The 17,055-nt window shown below is 46.1% G+C and overlaps 1 protein-coding gene across 1 annotated transcript in view; it reads left to right on the top strand.

Moving 5' to 3' along the window:
- The window catches only part of ndst1b (N-deacetylase/N-sulfotransferase (heparan glucosaminyl) 1b), a 62,775-nt gene that overhangs the window by 31,280 nt on the left and 14,440 nt on the right, over positions 1-17,055 (top strand). The window contains exons 3-7 of the mRNA XM_076273743.1: positions 8,091-9,075; positions 11,741-12,244; positions 14,337-14,424; positions 14,736-14,890; positions 15,387-15,572. Coding sequence (XP_076129858.1) covers positions 8,524-9,075; positions 11,741-12,244; positions 14,337-14,424; positions 14,736-14,890; positions 15,387-15,572 — 1,485 coding nt within the window. The 5' untranslated portion in view covers positions 8,091-8,523. The remainder of the gene's footprint in view (positions 1-8,090; positions 9,076-11,740; positions 12,245-14,336; positions 14,425-14,735; positions 14,891-15,386; positions 15,573-17,055) is intronic.

The following is a 17,055-nucleotide window of genomic DNA, read 5'->3' as shown; positions in this document are numbered from 1 at the left end:
GCGCTCTGATGAAAGCAGCCGTTAGATAAGCAGTGCGGTGGGTAGAGCGCTCCTGCCGAGTGCTGCTGTCCATGTTGTGCGTGGGGGGGCCCCACCAGTTTGTGCCAGCAGCTAAAGCCTCTCCTCTCCGAGGTGATTGCTGGCAGAAGGAACCGAATGCAGCACCCAACAGACAGAGAGACAGGCAGGCAGACCGGCCAAGGCACAGTGTGTTCGAGCCGGCAGGGCCCAGCCGGATGGCCCTCGGATGCATGTCGCCAGACTTGTTCAGATATGTGGATGAAGCTGAGCTCTTGAGTGAAGTGTGTACGTGTGTGTGCGTTTGTATATGTGTGTGCATTTGTATACGTGTGTGTGTATGTGTGTGATACAGGCACACAGGCTGCCTGTGAAGTGGATGGAGCACAAAAAAGCTGTCTGGTTTGCACAGACTGCCCAGGAGATGAGGGGAGATTTTATTTTTTTTCTCCTCCGCTCTCTCCAACCTCACTATCCGACGAGCCAGGACATCCAACCTTATTACCGCGAGGTCGGCATAGCTGGAGGTTTTTTGATCCAACCAATCCAGTTACAGCTGATCAGTTGTAGGAAGTCTGAAATGAAAGTATAAACTGAGTGGTATCAGGTGTGCTGGTACACTGTTGTAATGAAAACCATTCAAGCCTTTGTGGAAATATGTACCACATTGTTGTGAAGTTGGTTCAGTAAAGGCATAAGGAATTTACAAGTTAGCTTTAGATAGTATTTTCAGTATTTCCAAAGCAAGAAGTATCCATTATAATACTTGCTTTGCTCAATAGTGCAAAGTGATATCTAGAAAGATATTAGTGGTCAATGAGTCCACAGTTTATTAAAAGATCTAGAATCATCAAGATGTCTGTCTTTCACTAAAGCGAGGCTAAACTCTACTGGCAAGCGGGTGTTTAGATGACAGATCTGGTTCAGCTTCCGCCTTTAACATTGAGTGTTAAATAGAAAACACTTCCTGCCCCCAAGGTCGTACAAAATAGATTTGACCGACACTGCTGACCAGCATTTTGATCTCGTTCTCGCTCGCTCTCGTCATTGCAGGGGCTGACCATGATTGATTATGATACTACTGTGTAAACTAGTAAATATTTTACATATGTAGGCTTGATGTTACAGCGGGTAGTTAGCCAGTCCGTCCTGTGTTGCTGTCTCCTAGCTCAGGCATGGCGGTGTTACTGGATCTTAGGTGTCAGCTGGGCAGCTGTTGGTGTCAGCTGCCTCGGTTTCCCAACAGATTTTAACTCTCTGCTCTCTGCTAATGGTTTCCATGAAGTGAATGGTTTCCACTTTTCCAGGAATAGTGTGCTGTACTGCAGGACCTTGTCCTCAAACAGTATAGCCCAGAACAACGTTTAAGTGTGTCTGTGTGTGTGTCTGTGTGAGGGTGTACATATTCTGTGGCTGGGTGTGCTCATCTGTCTCTCATTTGTGCATTTGGTCCAGCCCAGATAAACAGGATTACGGAATTAGGATTACACTTCCCTGACCTTCCCCAGATTGTGTGGCGTCTATGCCCCTTGGGTATCTAATGCTGTTTGTCAGTGTGCCATCTGAGGCCCAGTGGAATTTGTCAACTTGGGTCTTAGTGATTAAGTTTTCCCTGAGATTGTCAGGTGTTAGGCTAGCTCTGTGACATCAAGATTCACACTATCCAAACTGATAGGTTGAATGTGTTGATGGAATAAATTGATATTATTAATCAATTTGTGTTGGGCTAGTTACTTTCAGGGTGAGCTGGTGATTGTGTGAGTAGTATTGAATGAATTACACATAATGACAATGTAAAAGAAAACATAGCCCTGGTTTGATCCTTCTTTGCATTGTCCCTAAAGCAGAGTGTGATATTTCATATGTGGTCTAGTATCAGGTGTTTACTTCAGGGAGAATAATACATTGTGATTGGCAATGATCTGCGTTGTTCCCAAGCCAGTTAAAATACCACACAGAAGAGCCATCAGCACCTCCCGTGTATTTATACTTCGCTGAGCTAAACTAAATGCATAGCAGGTAGCCTAAACGCTACTTAGGAGTATTTATTTAATTGCAATGCTCTTGTTCCTTTAAGCCTAAAAATAAAAGCAAACTCCTATGGTTATTAAAAAAGTGATTTTATTCACGCTGCTAGACAGCCTGTATTCCATGGACTTCGTTTTCACCTCAACGAAGGAACCAATAACAGAACGGAGGGGGGACAGCAAGACGATGACGACACACCGAAGCGTTTATGAGCTACGTACAGACGCATTTAATAGACATTCGTATCGCCCAATGAACGGCTCTGGGCTTTCGTAAGCCACGAGAAAATACGAGAAAATGTATGTGTAGTTCCCAAACATCATCTCAATGAGATTGTTTGCCGTTAGCCAGGCTAAGACATTTGAGGATGTCATTTTAATTTTTGCAAAACACTGATCAATATTTAGTCACCTTTTTTGACACTGCTCAATAATAATGCTTTAAAGTACATTTGACATCTAATATATTTCATTCATGTCAGAATGTAATTACAGCATTTTAACTACTCTGCTTCTCACTCGTTGTGGGAGCTTTGTATTTCAAGTTCAAAAGTCCCCACTCTGGGCAGATGGGTCCTAGCCTGTGTTCTTAACGCAGAAATATGTGGGGCCTGGCAGGCACATTTAGCAAGTCGGTGAGACTTCTACTGTACTGTATATTTATTTTTATTCTTTTTTACCAATGTACCTTTCTCACTTACGTGATATAGATTAGGCCTACCTAGTCGTTTCCTTAACGGCTTCATGACTCACTGAATGGAATTATTCTGAGAATTGTGCAGCTTATAAATTGCACACTTGTCACTTTATTAATCCTGAAGGAAATGTGCTACTAAAGTAATCTACAGCTATTTCATGTGTCCGAGTGTTAACCATTGTAAAGCACCAGTGAAGCAACTGAAGTGTTTCATTTAGCAAGCAAGATGTTAAATGCTTTCTGTAGATGGTGACGTGCCTCAGAAAAGACTCATCCACTCTTTGAACCTTTGGGAGAATAAAAAACAACTCTGTGCCTTAACAGCGACCGAACATTGCTAAAGATGCATTCAAGCCTTTGGTAAACCCTTAAAAACTCATGTTAGTTTCTAACAAATATGTATTCATACGTTTTTTTTTTCTCATGAAAAAATCCCTTCATGGCCTTGAAACGGCTTGTATGAGTCTACTCCCTCTGCCTCACCTCCGATGTGGGGACTGGAGAGTACTGGGCTCCATCCGTTGTAAAGCAACAGTGACAGCAGGTCAGATATGGCCTTCTAAAATGTAAACTAGCGCACTGCCCACCTGAACCAGAAACCGTGTTGTATACTGTTTATTTCGCTCTTTTATATATTTTGTAACAGATAAAAACCTCCAATGGACATCTTTAATAAAAACCCTCATTTCTTAAGCATTTCTTTTGTTGTTTTTGATGTCTGCTTGGGAAAAATAACAGTGGCAATAGATGTTGTTATTCCACTATATATCTGTGCCTAAGCAATTATGGTTTTATACATTCTCCCCTCTAGCTAGAACGTAAGCTTTCCAGTTTCCTTTTTGAAGGTGGTGTTATTACCTGCCTTGTTCCATGTGTCTCTCTGTCTCACTCATGGTGAATTGGCATGTCCAGCTCCGGCTCAGACCCAGTGCCTTCCCTGAGGTTTTGTTCTGGAGACGGAGCGAAAGCAGCGACTCGCCATGAAAGCTGCATTAGTCTCAGTATAATGAGCTCTGATGCCTGAGAAGCACAACAGCCGTGTGTGTGTGTGTGTGTGTGTGTGTGTGCACACAGAATAGTATGCGTCTTATGCAAGTTGGCACCAGCCCTGAATTTAGGAGCTATTATGTGTTCAAAGAAGAGTAACTCTGCAGTCTGTCCACTGCTCTGTAAATCGACTATGTAAATGGTAAATATCTGCACTCCCTTCAAGTTTATGAGGCCCAGTGCAGCACTTGGAGAGAAGTTGAAATGGCAGTGTTGTGTGTCTAATAAACCTGGGGCTGCTGCTTCTGAACAGTGTGTAGATATCCATTGGCGTTTGCCTGTTCCCCAACAATGGCCGCCATTGTGGCAGTGCAGGAGCTGGGCTGGGCCGGGCGGGGCCAGACACAGCTCTCTGACTCGGCTCTATCTGTCTGTCCGTCCGACGGTCAGGTCCTGGGTGAAGGCTGCCCAGCGGAGCGAGCCGTGCTGGCCTGCAACGCGGCAGCCAGCCATTGTCCTTCTGCTGCCCTGGCACTAATTACCCACAGTGCTCTTCATAGGAAGTGTGACAGTGTCCCACTCAGTGCCGCACTGATGTTCATAGCCACTGAGGCATTTCTGTCACCTCCTCCCGCCCAGTATTCTTTTCATTTTGTTAGCCAGGCTGTCACATTATACAATCCCTGAAATGAAGAAAGAAGGAAGAGAGAAAAGTGGACCTTTTTTCAACCCCTCCTCAGCTTTCTGTAATTACTAACGCAGTCATCCAGTCAACCACCTCAAACAATCCAACGCTCAAGGTTTTATAGTGTGTTGACATCCTCACCTTTGAAAACTTTTTTTTTATTATTGGTTCAGGCGCTTTATTTCAGTCCCTCAAGCAATGGTTTGTTGCGGTCGTGTTCCAGCTGAAGTTGGCGAGCAAGCCTTAGTTGTTCTGCGCCGCATTCACCCCATTTCATCCCACGATTACATACACAGTGTGTGGGACATTGGAGGAGATTGGTTCATCTTTTATGGGTGTCATAATGAATGAATGATGAAGCCTGGATCGTAGTGTATGGCATTGAGGTATTCTGTACCTCCCAAAAGTCATCAACGTGACTCCCTGATGATTTGTGTTCTGGGTACTTGTCATGTAACCCCATTCACACACACACACACCTGAAAACCTGACCGCAGTGTGGCCTGCCCCGAGCAGTCTGGGTGTGTTTTGACAGTAATCCAGCAAGCTGGAAATGGCTTTTGTGTGCTGCAGAGAGACATTTTTCCCCCATGCAGCTCTGGATGACTTTGTGGCTGGAATGGAATGGAGGGGGAAAAGCAACATAAGATGTATCACAACACATTTCTAAATGTCAAGGTCTTTCACTGTGTCTCAACAGATTTGTTTTCTCACCTTTGTTGTTTTTTCCCCATTTCACAGCATTTTTGTCTGTCATTGCAGACAACTGTGATAGTAAAAAGGTCTGGGAAATTGCCTAACCTTTGAAACATGTAATGCCTTTTTGGAAGTTTTTTTAGTTTGCGCATATATATATATGTATATGTGTAATGTATGTCTGTCTGTCTGTCTGTCTGTCTGTCTGTCTGTCTGTCTGTCTGTCTGTCTGTCTGTCTGTCTGTCTGTCTGTCTGTCTGTCTGTCTGTCTGTCTGTCTGTCTCAACTTCAATGAGAGGTAGTGGAACAGCAGACACTGCTGGCATTAACAGAGGAGGCAGTTTTAGAATCTTAAGTTTTTCTTGGTGAGATCTGGAAATCGTGCTATGAGGCTCTGTTTTTTGTTGTTGGAAGGCCGGTGTGGGGGGGCGGGGGGGATCTGTGGTGTCGTGGGGTCTCTATCGATTCAGATGCGTACTCTAAAAATCAGTCTGGTCTTTTGTCTGTCGTCTGCCACATGGTCTCTGACTCACTCGGGTTTTTCCTTGGATTCTGACATGGAAAACAGATTCCTCGCTAACCGATTTAAGAAGGGAGGAATCCATGTATTCCCTCCCAAGTCTTTTTTCTCTCTCTCTCTCTCTCTCTCGCTCTCTCTCTCTCTCTCTCTCTCTCTCTCTCTCTCTCTCTCTCTCTCTCTCTCTCTCTCTCTCTCTCTCTCTCTCTCTCTCTCTCTCTCTCTCTCTCTCTCTCTCTCTGGAAGACTCCTTCATCCCTAAGTGAAACCATTCAGGCAAGGCAGTACTGAGAAATAAACTGTTCGTGTTCTCAGTGTTTGCAGATTTGTTTCTTCTCCTGTCTCTGTTTGGCCTAATACTTTCATGGAGTCTCATTGCTGTGAAAGAAGATGCTAAGAGCTCAAAGAGCAGGCTCTGCCTACACCTGAGGTTTTTAATCTGCCATAAGCAGCAGTTTGACTTGTTGAAATAAGTTAGCATAGCACAACAAGGGAGTAAAGCGGCAAGTATCTTTCCTGTGTGATCCCACCCCCACCCCATTTTAGAATGGAGGCACAGAGTGTGTCAGTATATGTGTGTGTGTGCGTGTGTCTGTGTGTGTGCATGAGAGACCGAGCTTTCAGTAGAGGCACCTGCTTGTCATCTTCTGACTGCTCCTTCTGAAATTTCCGCTGGCTTTTGTGAACTACTTCTCCACACACACACACACACCACTGTAGCCCTCCAATCTCTCCCCCAGCCCCCTGAAAGTGAAATTCCTTTTGGGAATATTAGATCATGCTAAAAGGGCGAGAACACTAACAGCTGCAATTTGGGAGGGGACTGGAGGCGAGAGAAGCGGTCAGCGTTCATAGGCTGCGCCCCCATTGTCCCTCTCTAAAAGAGTACAACAGACCTCAGGGCCTTTTCGTCTCTGCCATTTTATTCCCCCCACTCTCTTGTGCACCCTTGTTTTTTGTCAGCTTTCAAAAATAAACTATTCGACTTTTTTTCAAGCTTTACTGTTAATGAATTGAATGCATTTATGCCCCTTCCTTTCCTTCCGGCCCCCTTTGATTCTTTGTCTTTGTTCTGTACACACAGTTCCATACATTCGGTGTTCTTGGTGTGCCTTTGAAAAAGTGCCCGGTGCAGACACGTCGTCTCTTGCTGCTGTCAGTACGCTCCCCGGCCTGCACTGAACGGCCCTCTGTGCCATTGTGGGATCCTCCCTATAGACAAACTTCCAGGCGTCCTGTGTGTGTGTGTGTGTGTGTGTCAGACTTCATTTGTAGTGTGTGTTTGTGTGCAGAATGAGGGCTTTATGAAGCGCGAACAAAAGTGACAAAACGAGCGCGTTCATTAAGAGAACAGGAGCCTGCTGGAGCTCTGTGTGAGGCTCCATACCTTTCTTTCACAGTCTGGAGCTCCAGCATCTGCCAACTTGCAGCGTCACTCAAAAACAAAAAAAACAACAAAAAAACACACCTTTTGTGTGTCTGTCCACTAGGATTATGTGATTTGAGTCATTTTCACTTTAGAAAACAGAGGAAAAGGGAAACGAAAACAATGTTTTTCTTTTTACTTTTTTTGATGGGAGAAAATGGGAAAAGAAGGAAGGAAGGGACTGGAATTTGGCGCATTATCATGACATGCCGTGTTTATGGCTGAGCGTACTCCCTCCCTCCCTCCCTCACCCCTAGAGCCTGCTGGGTCTCACAGTTTATCAATCCACTCATGAAGGACACTCTTTTCAGGTGAAGGATTTTGGCAAGCTCTGCGTTTTGCTAAAAATCTTCCAAGGTCATTTACCTCCCAGTATAACTACACACACACACACACACACACACACTGACACACACTGACACACAGTATCACTAATTTGTGCAACTGAAGCTGAAACCCAGTGATATGTGAAAAGGCTTCTTCCCTTTTGCTAAACTATATGAAGAGCAGAGAACCATCTTTCAGTAGAAATAGATGCCACTCCTTTGTGCCCGACTAGATCCCCATGGTATTTTCTTAATGAAACACTTCTGCACACTACAGCTGTAGGTTTTCCACCACTTTCGCTGACAGTTCTCATGGGGAGATAGATGGCTCCCACGCAAGGCTTGACAGAGGGGTCTATCTTTTGTTGGATCTCAGATCTCTTCGTTCCGAGCTTCTGAGAAAAGAGTGTGGTGTTTCTTCCCACTGATGTCTTGATAGAATGAAAAGAAAAGGGAGTCAGTAAGTGTCGGAGATTATGGCAGGCGTATCACTTAGAATCTGTAAAACAATACAAACTGGACCCCAGACAAAAACAATACATGTAGTAAACATCAAAATCAGGTTTAGACATGAAAACCGAAACAGATGGAATGTTGGCATCCATGTTAGGCCACGTAGACTAGATTTGACATGGTGTTCTATCTCCTTTTGTCTTTCCTGTGGTCAGAGAAGCTTTGTTTTAACCCCCCCCCCCCCCTCCTCTGTTTCAGGTCAGTGGGACGCGTTGGCACACATGTATTGGTTATGAATCTTGGGTGGAGCGCCTTGCAGCTTGACGTCTGTAACCTCGGGGAGCCCGTCGCGTTCGGCCTCCTCTTTAGCGCGGGGTGGGTGGGCCGGAGGGGCAGGGGGCCTGTGGTGGACGGGTGAAACCTCCGCCACTGCGCCGCCGATCCGAAAGAGTTGCCCTCGCCCCAAATGATGTCCCCTGCCCACCCCAGTCCCCTGCCCTTCTGCCATGGTGACATGAGCCCCTGTGACGTCTCGAAGCCCGATATCAAGCCACCCCTTTGGTCTTTCTCTTTAAAGACAGAAGCAGCAGCAGCAGCAGAAGAGCGCGTCGCTGGCATAGCCGCTGCCGCCTTGGTCGCGTGAACAGCAGCCGAGAGGTGGTCGCGAGGACTGGTGTTGAGCGGAGGGGTGATGATGCTGGCGTGCAGCCGGGTGCGGCGGCTCTACCGTCAGCTCACGCTGCAGACCAGCCTCCTCCTGCTCTTCCTCTTCTGCATGGTCAGCGTCCTGGTGTCGGCCTACTTCCTGTACGGCGCCAAGCGGGAGCTGGAACCCGCGGCGGGCGGTGGCGGGGCGATGGCGGACGCCTTGGAACAGGGCACCGACTGGGACGACCTACGGGCCGCCACGCCGTCGGCCTCGTCGCGGCTGCTGCCCGCCCGCACTGCCCGGCCGGCGGACACGTCGCGCACCGACCCTGTGGTGCTGGTGTTCGTCGAGAGCCTCTACTCGCAGCTGGGCCAAGAGATAGTGGCCATCCTGGAGTCGGCCCGCTTCCGCTACCAGACGGAGATCGCGCCGGGCAAAGGGGACATGCCCACGCTGACGGACAAGAACCGGGGCCGCTTCACGCTAGTGATCTATGAGAACATCCTGAAGTACGTCAACCTGGACGCCTGGAACCGTGAGCTGCTGGACAAATACTGTGTGGAGTACGGCGTGGGAATCATCGGCTTCTTCAAGGTGAGTGGCATGAAGTACAGTTGGCAGCTGCCCAGTCACATTGAGACCATCAAGCAAACACCTATGATGAGGGCTTTTTAAGTTTTCTTGAAGTTTGGTTAAAAGGTTAGTTTGGATGTTTTATTTGTCCATGAGAAGGACATTTATGAATAACAGTAATTGGCCTGTGTTAGTGATATCCATTATGCTGGGTAATGATAGTGGCGATGATGATGATGGCGGATGCACCATCAGGACGTGAATGCTCAGAACGTGAATGCTCCTTTTGCATTCTATTAAGCAACTCTCCCGCTGACCTCAACTAGGCCCGTCCAGAGGGATGATTAATCAGCCTAATCGCACCGCTTCCTTCCTGCACATTTTTTTCTTCTCTCCCGCTCTCTTTCTCTCTCCCTCTCCCCTGCCATCCCTGGCCGCGTCTGGTCTGTAATCAGCTCAGGAGAGGCTAGTGCGCTACGCTAAGCCTCTGCTGTCCAGGCAGGGTCACGCACTCAGGCTATAGCCCGGGGTCAGTCCGGGGCGGGGGCCTGTTTCAAATCAGCGCTGCGTGATTCGGCCAGAGGTATGATAATCACCGGCGGCTACAGCGGTACAGCGGCAGGTCAGAAGTTGATGAGCCTCATTGCGGCTCTCCCTGGCCAGGAGAAGCGAGGGTGCGCACGCGTAGGTGGGGTGAGAGGAGTGTGGTGTAGCATGCTGCACCATGTGCTGCTGCACCACGTCTCAAGCGAAAGCAAGCTTGTGCTTAGTTAGTATTGTATAAAAGGCTTTGGTATTTATATTTATATTTATATATATATATATATATATATATATATATATATATATATATATATATAATAAAAAGAAATATATATACAGCAAAAGAATTTCTTTTTATTATATATATATATATATATATATATATATATATATATATATATATATATATATATATTTGCTGTATATATATTTCTTTTGCTGCTGAATAATGCATTTATTATGTTTGTTTTAATGTAGAATTCTATCAGACATTTAATTTACAGTAGGAGTTTAATTTTGTATCATTTTGTTTACCATTCTGGATGTGTTTTATTCATTCTCTTCTGTTTAGCATTTTTCTATTTTTCATTTTTCCACTTCTCATTGTCACTATGAAAAGAGCCCTTGGTGCTGTTAGGGTGTGAATGCTTTGCCTAATTACTTAACCTAACTATCAGTGATTATGAGGGGGAGTCGCCTCACGGATGCCTTCAGGGTAATTGTTGTTCCCATCACTCTCTCTCTCTCTCTCTCCCCTTTTTCTCTCTCATTTCTCTAACCCCCCCCCCCCCCCATTTCTTTCTCTTTCCACCCTCTCTCTGTGGTAGAGTTCCTCTCCACCCTACCCAGCAACACACTAGGTCCATAGGAGCAGGGTTCAGCAAACGAACAGCAGCTCCCTCTGAGGAAAGCCTCTGTGTAGGATCCCCGTGTCTTCTGTCCTCTGTGACTTCCCCCTTCATTTATTTGCCCTTTTTCATTCCTTCACTCAGACCTCATATTGGTGCTGTGCAGTTGCACTGCTCTCAAAGGCACTGGAGAAGTGTCAAGGCTAGCAGAGCTATTGCTATCAGCAAAGCTAATGTATGGGTTTTAATTACACTTGTGGGTATTAGCTCATTGAAGGGCTTCTCGGACTCCCATTAGACCTTGAGCCTAATCCCGTATCCATGTTACAGGAAGTGTAATTAGAATACAGCCTCCCCTCTCCCTATGTCCCCCCTGTCTTAGTTCAGCATTTTGGGTTGATATTGTAGTCCAAGGAACAGTAGACATACAGTATAGTAAGAGCAGTTTAGACTGTCTGAGCCTGAGCTGAATTTTTTAAACATTGCGGGATTGGATTTCCCATGATCCACTCGGGATTGAGTGACAAGTTTCATTTGTGCTATTGAACTGGAGGCATTGTTTCAGATCAGATGGAAGAGCGAGCTGCAAGTCAAATGATCTGTAACAAAAGACCAAAGTTCTCTTAAGAATGACTAACTGAAATGTATCACCCCACACACAATGACCAGAAAGTTCACCATACTTTCAAAAGACTAGTTTGCGTACATCATCATTAGGCACACTTCCCAACCAGCTTCGCTTGAATGATAGGCAATTTGTGCCAATGATCCAACCACTTTCTGAAGCACTGCTGGAGGTCTACAAATGATATGTGACTAAGCTGTTCCTTCATATTATGGATGACTGGAATGTCATCAAATCTCTTTTCTTTCAGCTCCATTTAAGTTTGGGAACAGAAGAACACACACACACTCACTCACACACACACACACACACACACACACACACACACACACTTAGGCAGGGTGAAATGGGGTGAATAGACAGGGTGTGGTGATGCAGGAATGTCTCTTCCTGCCAAAAACTTGGGTAGAGACAGCAGTGTGTCACGAATGACTGATGACACATGCAGAGGTCTTGAGACAGAATCGCCTGATACGACTCCAAATTTCCAGTAAATTAGCGATTTCCTCTTATGGTTAGTTTTTGTTTTTTCTTTTGTTTGTCTTACAATTGTGTTTCACCTAAGCAAATATTTAATCAGGGAATGATGACGATCACCAGTTTGAACTACCTGAACAAAAACACACAAACAAATAACTCATTTTGCTTTCATTGTGTCTTCTGGTCTCAGGCCAACGAGAATAGTCTCCAGAGTGCGCAATTGAAAGGCTTCCCGCTGTTCCTGCACTCCAACCTGGGCCTGCGCGACTGCAGCATCAACCCCAAGTCGCCCTTGCTATTCATCACGAGAGCACGTGAGGTCGAACGAGGCCCGCTGCCCGGCGACGATTGGACCGTCTTCCAGTCCAACCACTCCACTTATGAACCCGTGCTACTAGCGCGTAGTCGGACCGCGGAGGTTGGCGCCCCCCAGGGGCTGGGCGGTGGCGGCGGTGGCAGCGGCGGTCTCCTCCACGCGGCCGTGGTTCAGGATCTGGGCCTCCACGACGGCATCCAGCGGGTGCTCTTTGGAAACAACCTCAACTTCTGGCTGCACAAGCTGGTGCTGGTGGATGCTGTGTCCTTCCTGACGGGCAAGCGACTGTCGCTCGGGCTGGAGCGCTACGTGCTGGTGGACATCGACGACATTTTTGTGGGCAAGGAGGGCACCCGCATGAAGGTGTCTGATGTTAAGGTAAATGCAGTGGGCATTGCATTTGCACACAAATATTATTGCACACAAATAAACCAATTTAGTTGGTTCCTTAGCTTATCCTCTCATTTAACTTGCTTAAAATTACTTCAGTTATAGCAACAGAACTGCATTGTTCCCCTTCTTGAAACAGACTGCATTTTACAGAGCTAAGCTACAGTCAGTTTCAGTTTAGTATTTTTAGCACAGCTGTCATTATCTCTGCCAGTTTTTGATGATTTTCAGACAGATGCTACTCCCTTTAGAGTTCCTTCCTGATTAGACTCTGCCTCAGGCATCAGACACGTAAATCAGTCAAATCAGTGACAGAAAATGACAAGAGACACACCACATTAACCTCTCTTTCGTCAGGACTAGTTTTTATACATGCAATTACTTGCAGAAGATGTTTTTATAAGCATCAAATCATTTTGGTTTTTTTTTTCTTGCAAGAGAAGACAGCTTGCAGGACTTGACCTTTGTTGTCTCTAGTAGTGACCTGGTTAATCTCTGTCCTCTAATAAGAGGAGTGTTGAAATGGCACCAGAGTTCAGACTCCGGAGACTCCTTGTGATAAACAGCGAGATTGGGCAGGTAATCCTGAGGGCTCTCCGGGAGGGACTAACCCAAACATCGACAGGTGTGAAGGAGTCTCAGGTGGCAGGGATGGGCACCAAGGGCGACGTGCGTGACCCTGGGAAAGGGTAAAGGGGACGTGAGGGGCAGAGTCCAGCAGACGTGGTTTCCCCAGGGGGGACAGATGCCCCGCAGTGCTCTCAGTTCAGAGGTGGGGTCACTCTGGGACGCAGGTGGCCTCACACCGGTACTGTCAGTATGTCCGCCACCACCAGCTACGTCTGCTGGCTGTCATCCAGACACATGGAGGGGATGGAGAGTGGGGAAGGTGTGGGGCGTCAGGGTGACACAGGTGCTTGGGCATTAGAGTTTTGCTCCATTCTGCTTCAATAGAAAAGGGAAAGAAGAAGACAAAAAAGAGGGGGAAAGGCAGCAGCACACTGATGCGTCTCCGTACATCAAAGTGTGTTCCTAGCCGCAGCCTTTATCTGTCACGACCACTCAAGCCAGACTAGTCTCCAGTCCAGAACTGCTCAAAAAAACATTGCCTGCTTTTCTGCCTGAGGCGAAGCTGTTTGAAATTTGTCAACAACCTTCCCCTAATATATAAACTTTTCAGACATCCTCCACTCTCCCCCTATTTCATATTGTTCTTGTTTCGGTTGCTGTATTGTTGTTGTCGTTCGTTGTTTTTCTGTGTCGTTCACACAGAGCCTCAAAGAGACACAAAATGTTGAGCAGCATTCAATTTTAGGAGCCCTCTCTTTATATGTGCAGACCTCCTCTCTGTTTAATATGAGTCAGACTTTTGACTGAGCTTGAGAAAAGTAAGTGTGTGTGTGTGTGTGGAGCAGACACTACTAAAGCAGTAAACAAGTGGCTAATGCAGACAGAACAGAGAGGACTGGGTACGAAGTGCACTGGGAAAGAGGCCGGGGCGTGGCCGGGGCCTGTGTTTGTTCGCCTACAGCACAGTGCCGTCTTGCACAGCTGTGTCACAAATGTGTAGCCTGTTCCTTTGTCTACATTTCAACGTTGTGTGTTCTGTTGTCTGAATTGGCGGAGTAGAGCTCCGGCACTAAGGATGGCTTTCCTGCACATGGATTAAGCCTAGTCTTAGACCAAAAGAAAACTTCCATATAAAGATCTCCATTTTAAGCAAAAAGGCTTATAATCTAAGACTAGGCTAAAACTATTACGGCCGTAATTATGTCACATGTCTATCCAATGTCTGTCTCATCAGTCGAGTCAAAAGGTCATTTGGACCTTTTCAGGATAAGTTTACACTGTTCTTGCCATTGCTCATTGTGACTCAACTGATCCAAGGACCATTTGCATGCTGGTGACTCTCCACTGAAGAGCAGTCATATGATTATTTGGCCACATAAAAAATTCAATTGTAAAGTAAAGTCAAGTAAAGTTTTTTTTGATTTGTCACCAAGGTAACTTGTTAAATCGGGCCCTTGTGTTTTTGCTGGTTCCCTTATTAATGGCGTAATTGATAATGGTTCTCCCTCAGGCTCTACTGGAAACCCAAAATGAGCTGCGTTCTCACGTCCCCAACTTCACCTTTAACCTTGGCTTCTCAGGGAAGTTTTTCCATGCTGGTAAGTTCAGTCATCATGACCCATATTTTTATATTCTTCAAAGGGCATGTTTTGAAATAATGAGTAGTAAATCTCCAAATCTACTTTCTTTTCTTTTTTACTTTACAATGTAGTGTTATTCTTGCTTGTAACATTGTGTGTGTGTGTGTGTGTGTGTGTGTGTGTGTGTGTGTGTGTGTGTGTGTGTGTGTGTGTGTGTGTGTGTGTGTGTGTGTGTGTGTGTGTGTGTGTGTGTGTGTGTGTGTGTGTGTGTGTGTGTGTGTGTGTGTGTGTGTGTGTGTGTGTGTGTGTGTGTCTGCACCCTCCCACAGGTACTGATGAGGAGGATCTGGGAGACGACCTGCTTCTCTCCTACAGCAAAGAGTTCTGGTGGTTTCCTCACATGTGGAGCCACATGCAGCCTCATCTCTTCCACAACCAGTCGGTGCTCGCCGAGCAGATGCTGCTCAACCGCCGCTTCGCTGAGGTGAGACCACAACCGACCGCCTTCAAAAGCCCCGAGTCTGTACAGTGGGACAACTACCCAAAGTGCTCCGTTAAAAAGAGTTTGATCTGTGCTTGCAGTGGCATCCCTGTACGCCATGAACTTTTAATTAGACTCAAAGCAGTCACAGAGAGTTCATGAAAGTGCTGAAATCTCATCATGTAAAGCATGACTTCCTTAAGTGTGATATCTTCCATGCCCTGAAGTAGAGAGAGAGAGTGAGCGACGGAGAGAGAGAATTAACGCTGATGATGACATTTCTGTATATTCCTCTTGATGTTGCTCATTTCATCTCTTACCATTCAAAACCTGGTGTTTTCTTTTTGTGTACATTTCTGCCATGTTCCTTTGCTTGTAAATATTGTTCTGTAATAAGTTCAGTTTTATTGTGCAAAACGGGTTTCTGTGGTATTTTTTGCTCTATTGGCCCTTTCCTAGTTAATATGGTTTTGTAACACTGTACCTCTGTGTATCTCAGGAGCACGGCATCCCCACTAACATGGGCTACGCAGTGGCGCCGCATCACTCCGGGGTCTACCCCATCCACATGCAGCTGTACGAGGCCTGGAAGAAGGTGTGGGGCATCAAGGTGACCAGCACAGAGGAGTACCCCCACCTGAAGCCTGCCCGCTTCCGACGGGGCTTCGCACACAGTGGCATCAGCGTAAGGCTCCAGTGTATCCCTCTCTCTAACGTGGAACTTAAAGTGGACTGGTGTTCAGCAGCCATTTTTATCCAAAGCGACACACCTGCAACGGCAGGTTCGGGGATTGAACCCCGGGTGACCGATTGTCAGGTGGTGACTGTTAACGCTGCTCCACCACGTCTGTACACCATTTGCCCTCATGCCTCCACCCCCCCCCCCCCCCCCCCTCTCTCTTTCTCCTCTCTGCCTCTATGAGTACACTCTTGCATCAGACCTTCACTGTGATGCCTGTCCGAAGCATTGTGATGCCAAGTTTCCAAGCATCTTGATTGTATGAAAACAAAACAGAAAGAAATGGATAGAGGTTGTTGTGACAGCCATTATTTATGACGCGTGCTGATTGAGCTGGGTAGCTAAGGGCTCGTCAAAGGAATTCCTCACCGCCCTGACACTCTGGTGTGGTTTGTTTGAACGCGGCGAGCTCCGCTCTTGGGATCAAAACTCCGAAAGTTGAAACGCGCCATTGAATAATCCATGGCTGAGCTTTTTTCTCAGATGTTTGCTGGCAAGTCATGCATTCTCAGCCCCTTGTCTAGGAAAGAGGAGGGGAAGGGCACTGTGATGGATGCCTCTGCTTTTGGTACTTAGAACGCATCTATCTGCAGAGCTGTCCTTTTTCATTTTTCCATCCTGGTATTTCTTCCTTGCACAGGATCATTTTCTCCCCTGTGCAGAATACAATGAGTTGCTAAATGGGTTACAGGGAATCCATAGCACCATTCAAATTTCCCTTCAATACAAAATGTCTCTGCAGTCAACGCAGGGGATAATGAGTGACCGCTACATGTTTTGTGACATTTTAGAGGAGACAGTTTTCTTGGATATGTATACAGCTCTGGAAAAAATTGGAGACCACTGCACATTTTTCTGATATCATCCTACGGTTGCTGAGTGACATTCAAATGATTTGATGGTCATATTCAAATTTGCAGTGGTCTCTTAATTTTGAATATGATCGTCAACTCATTTGAATGGAATTTGAATGGGATTCATTAGAATTCCAAATGAGTCATTTAACTTCAGTTGTTACACAACCTGTAGTCACGCCATGGGCACATAATGTAATGTCTTGCATGTCTTATCTGTCAAATTGTTGTTGGTCAGAACACAGCTGCTATGTAAAGCATTTGTTCCATGTCCAGTCTATTCTGTTTTATTTATTTGCCTCTTGTCTGGCGGTCTAGTGAGATGTTGTCACGGCGATGTTAATTCCGACCTTACCAAGTCCATGCGAAATATTCAGCCACAACCTACCAGCCATGTCTCTGGTGTAAATATGGCTCCTAACTATTCTGTCCTGCTTTTACCCTCTTTCCCTAAGACATTAGATAACGTCTGACCAAGGCCCCTTTCAGGCCATTTCCTTTCTATCCTCCCTATTTTTTTTGCATCTCTGTGAATGCATTTGACCATGGACATCAAGTCCTGAAGTAGCTGTATT

The sequence above is a fragment of the Alosa pseudoharengus genome, unplaced genomic scaffold (genome assembly GCF_046254945.1).
Source record: "Alosa pseudoharengus isolate Yale_2024_CS ecotype anadromous, Long Island Sound unplaced genomic scaffold, YU_APseudo_1.1 YU_APseudo_1.1_scf_8, whole genome shotgun sequence".
Taxonomy (NCBI): Eukaryota; Metazoa; Chordata; class Actinopteri; order Clupeiformes; family Clupeidae; genus Alosa; species Alosa pseudoharengus.
Note: the sequence above shows the minus strand (reverse complement) of the source record. Positions and strands in the feature narration are given on the sequence as shown.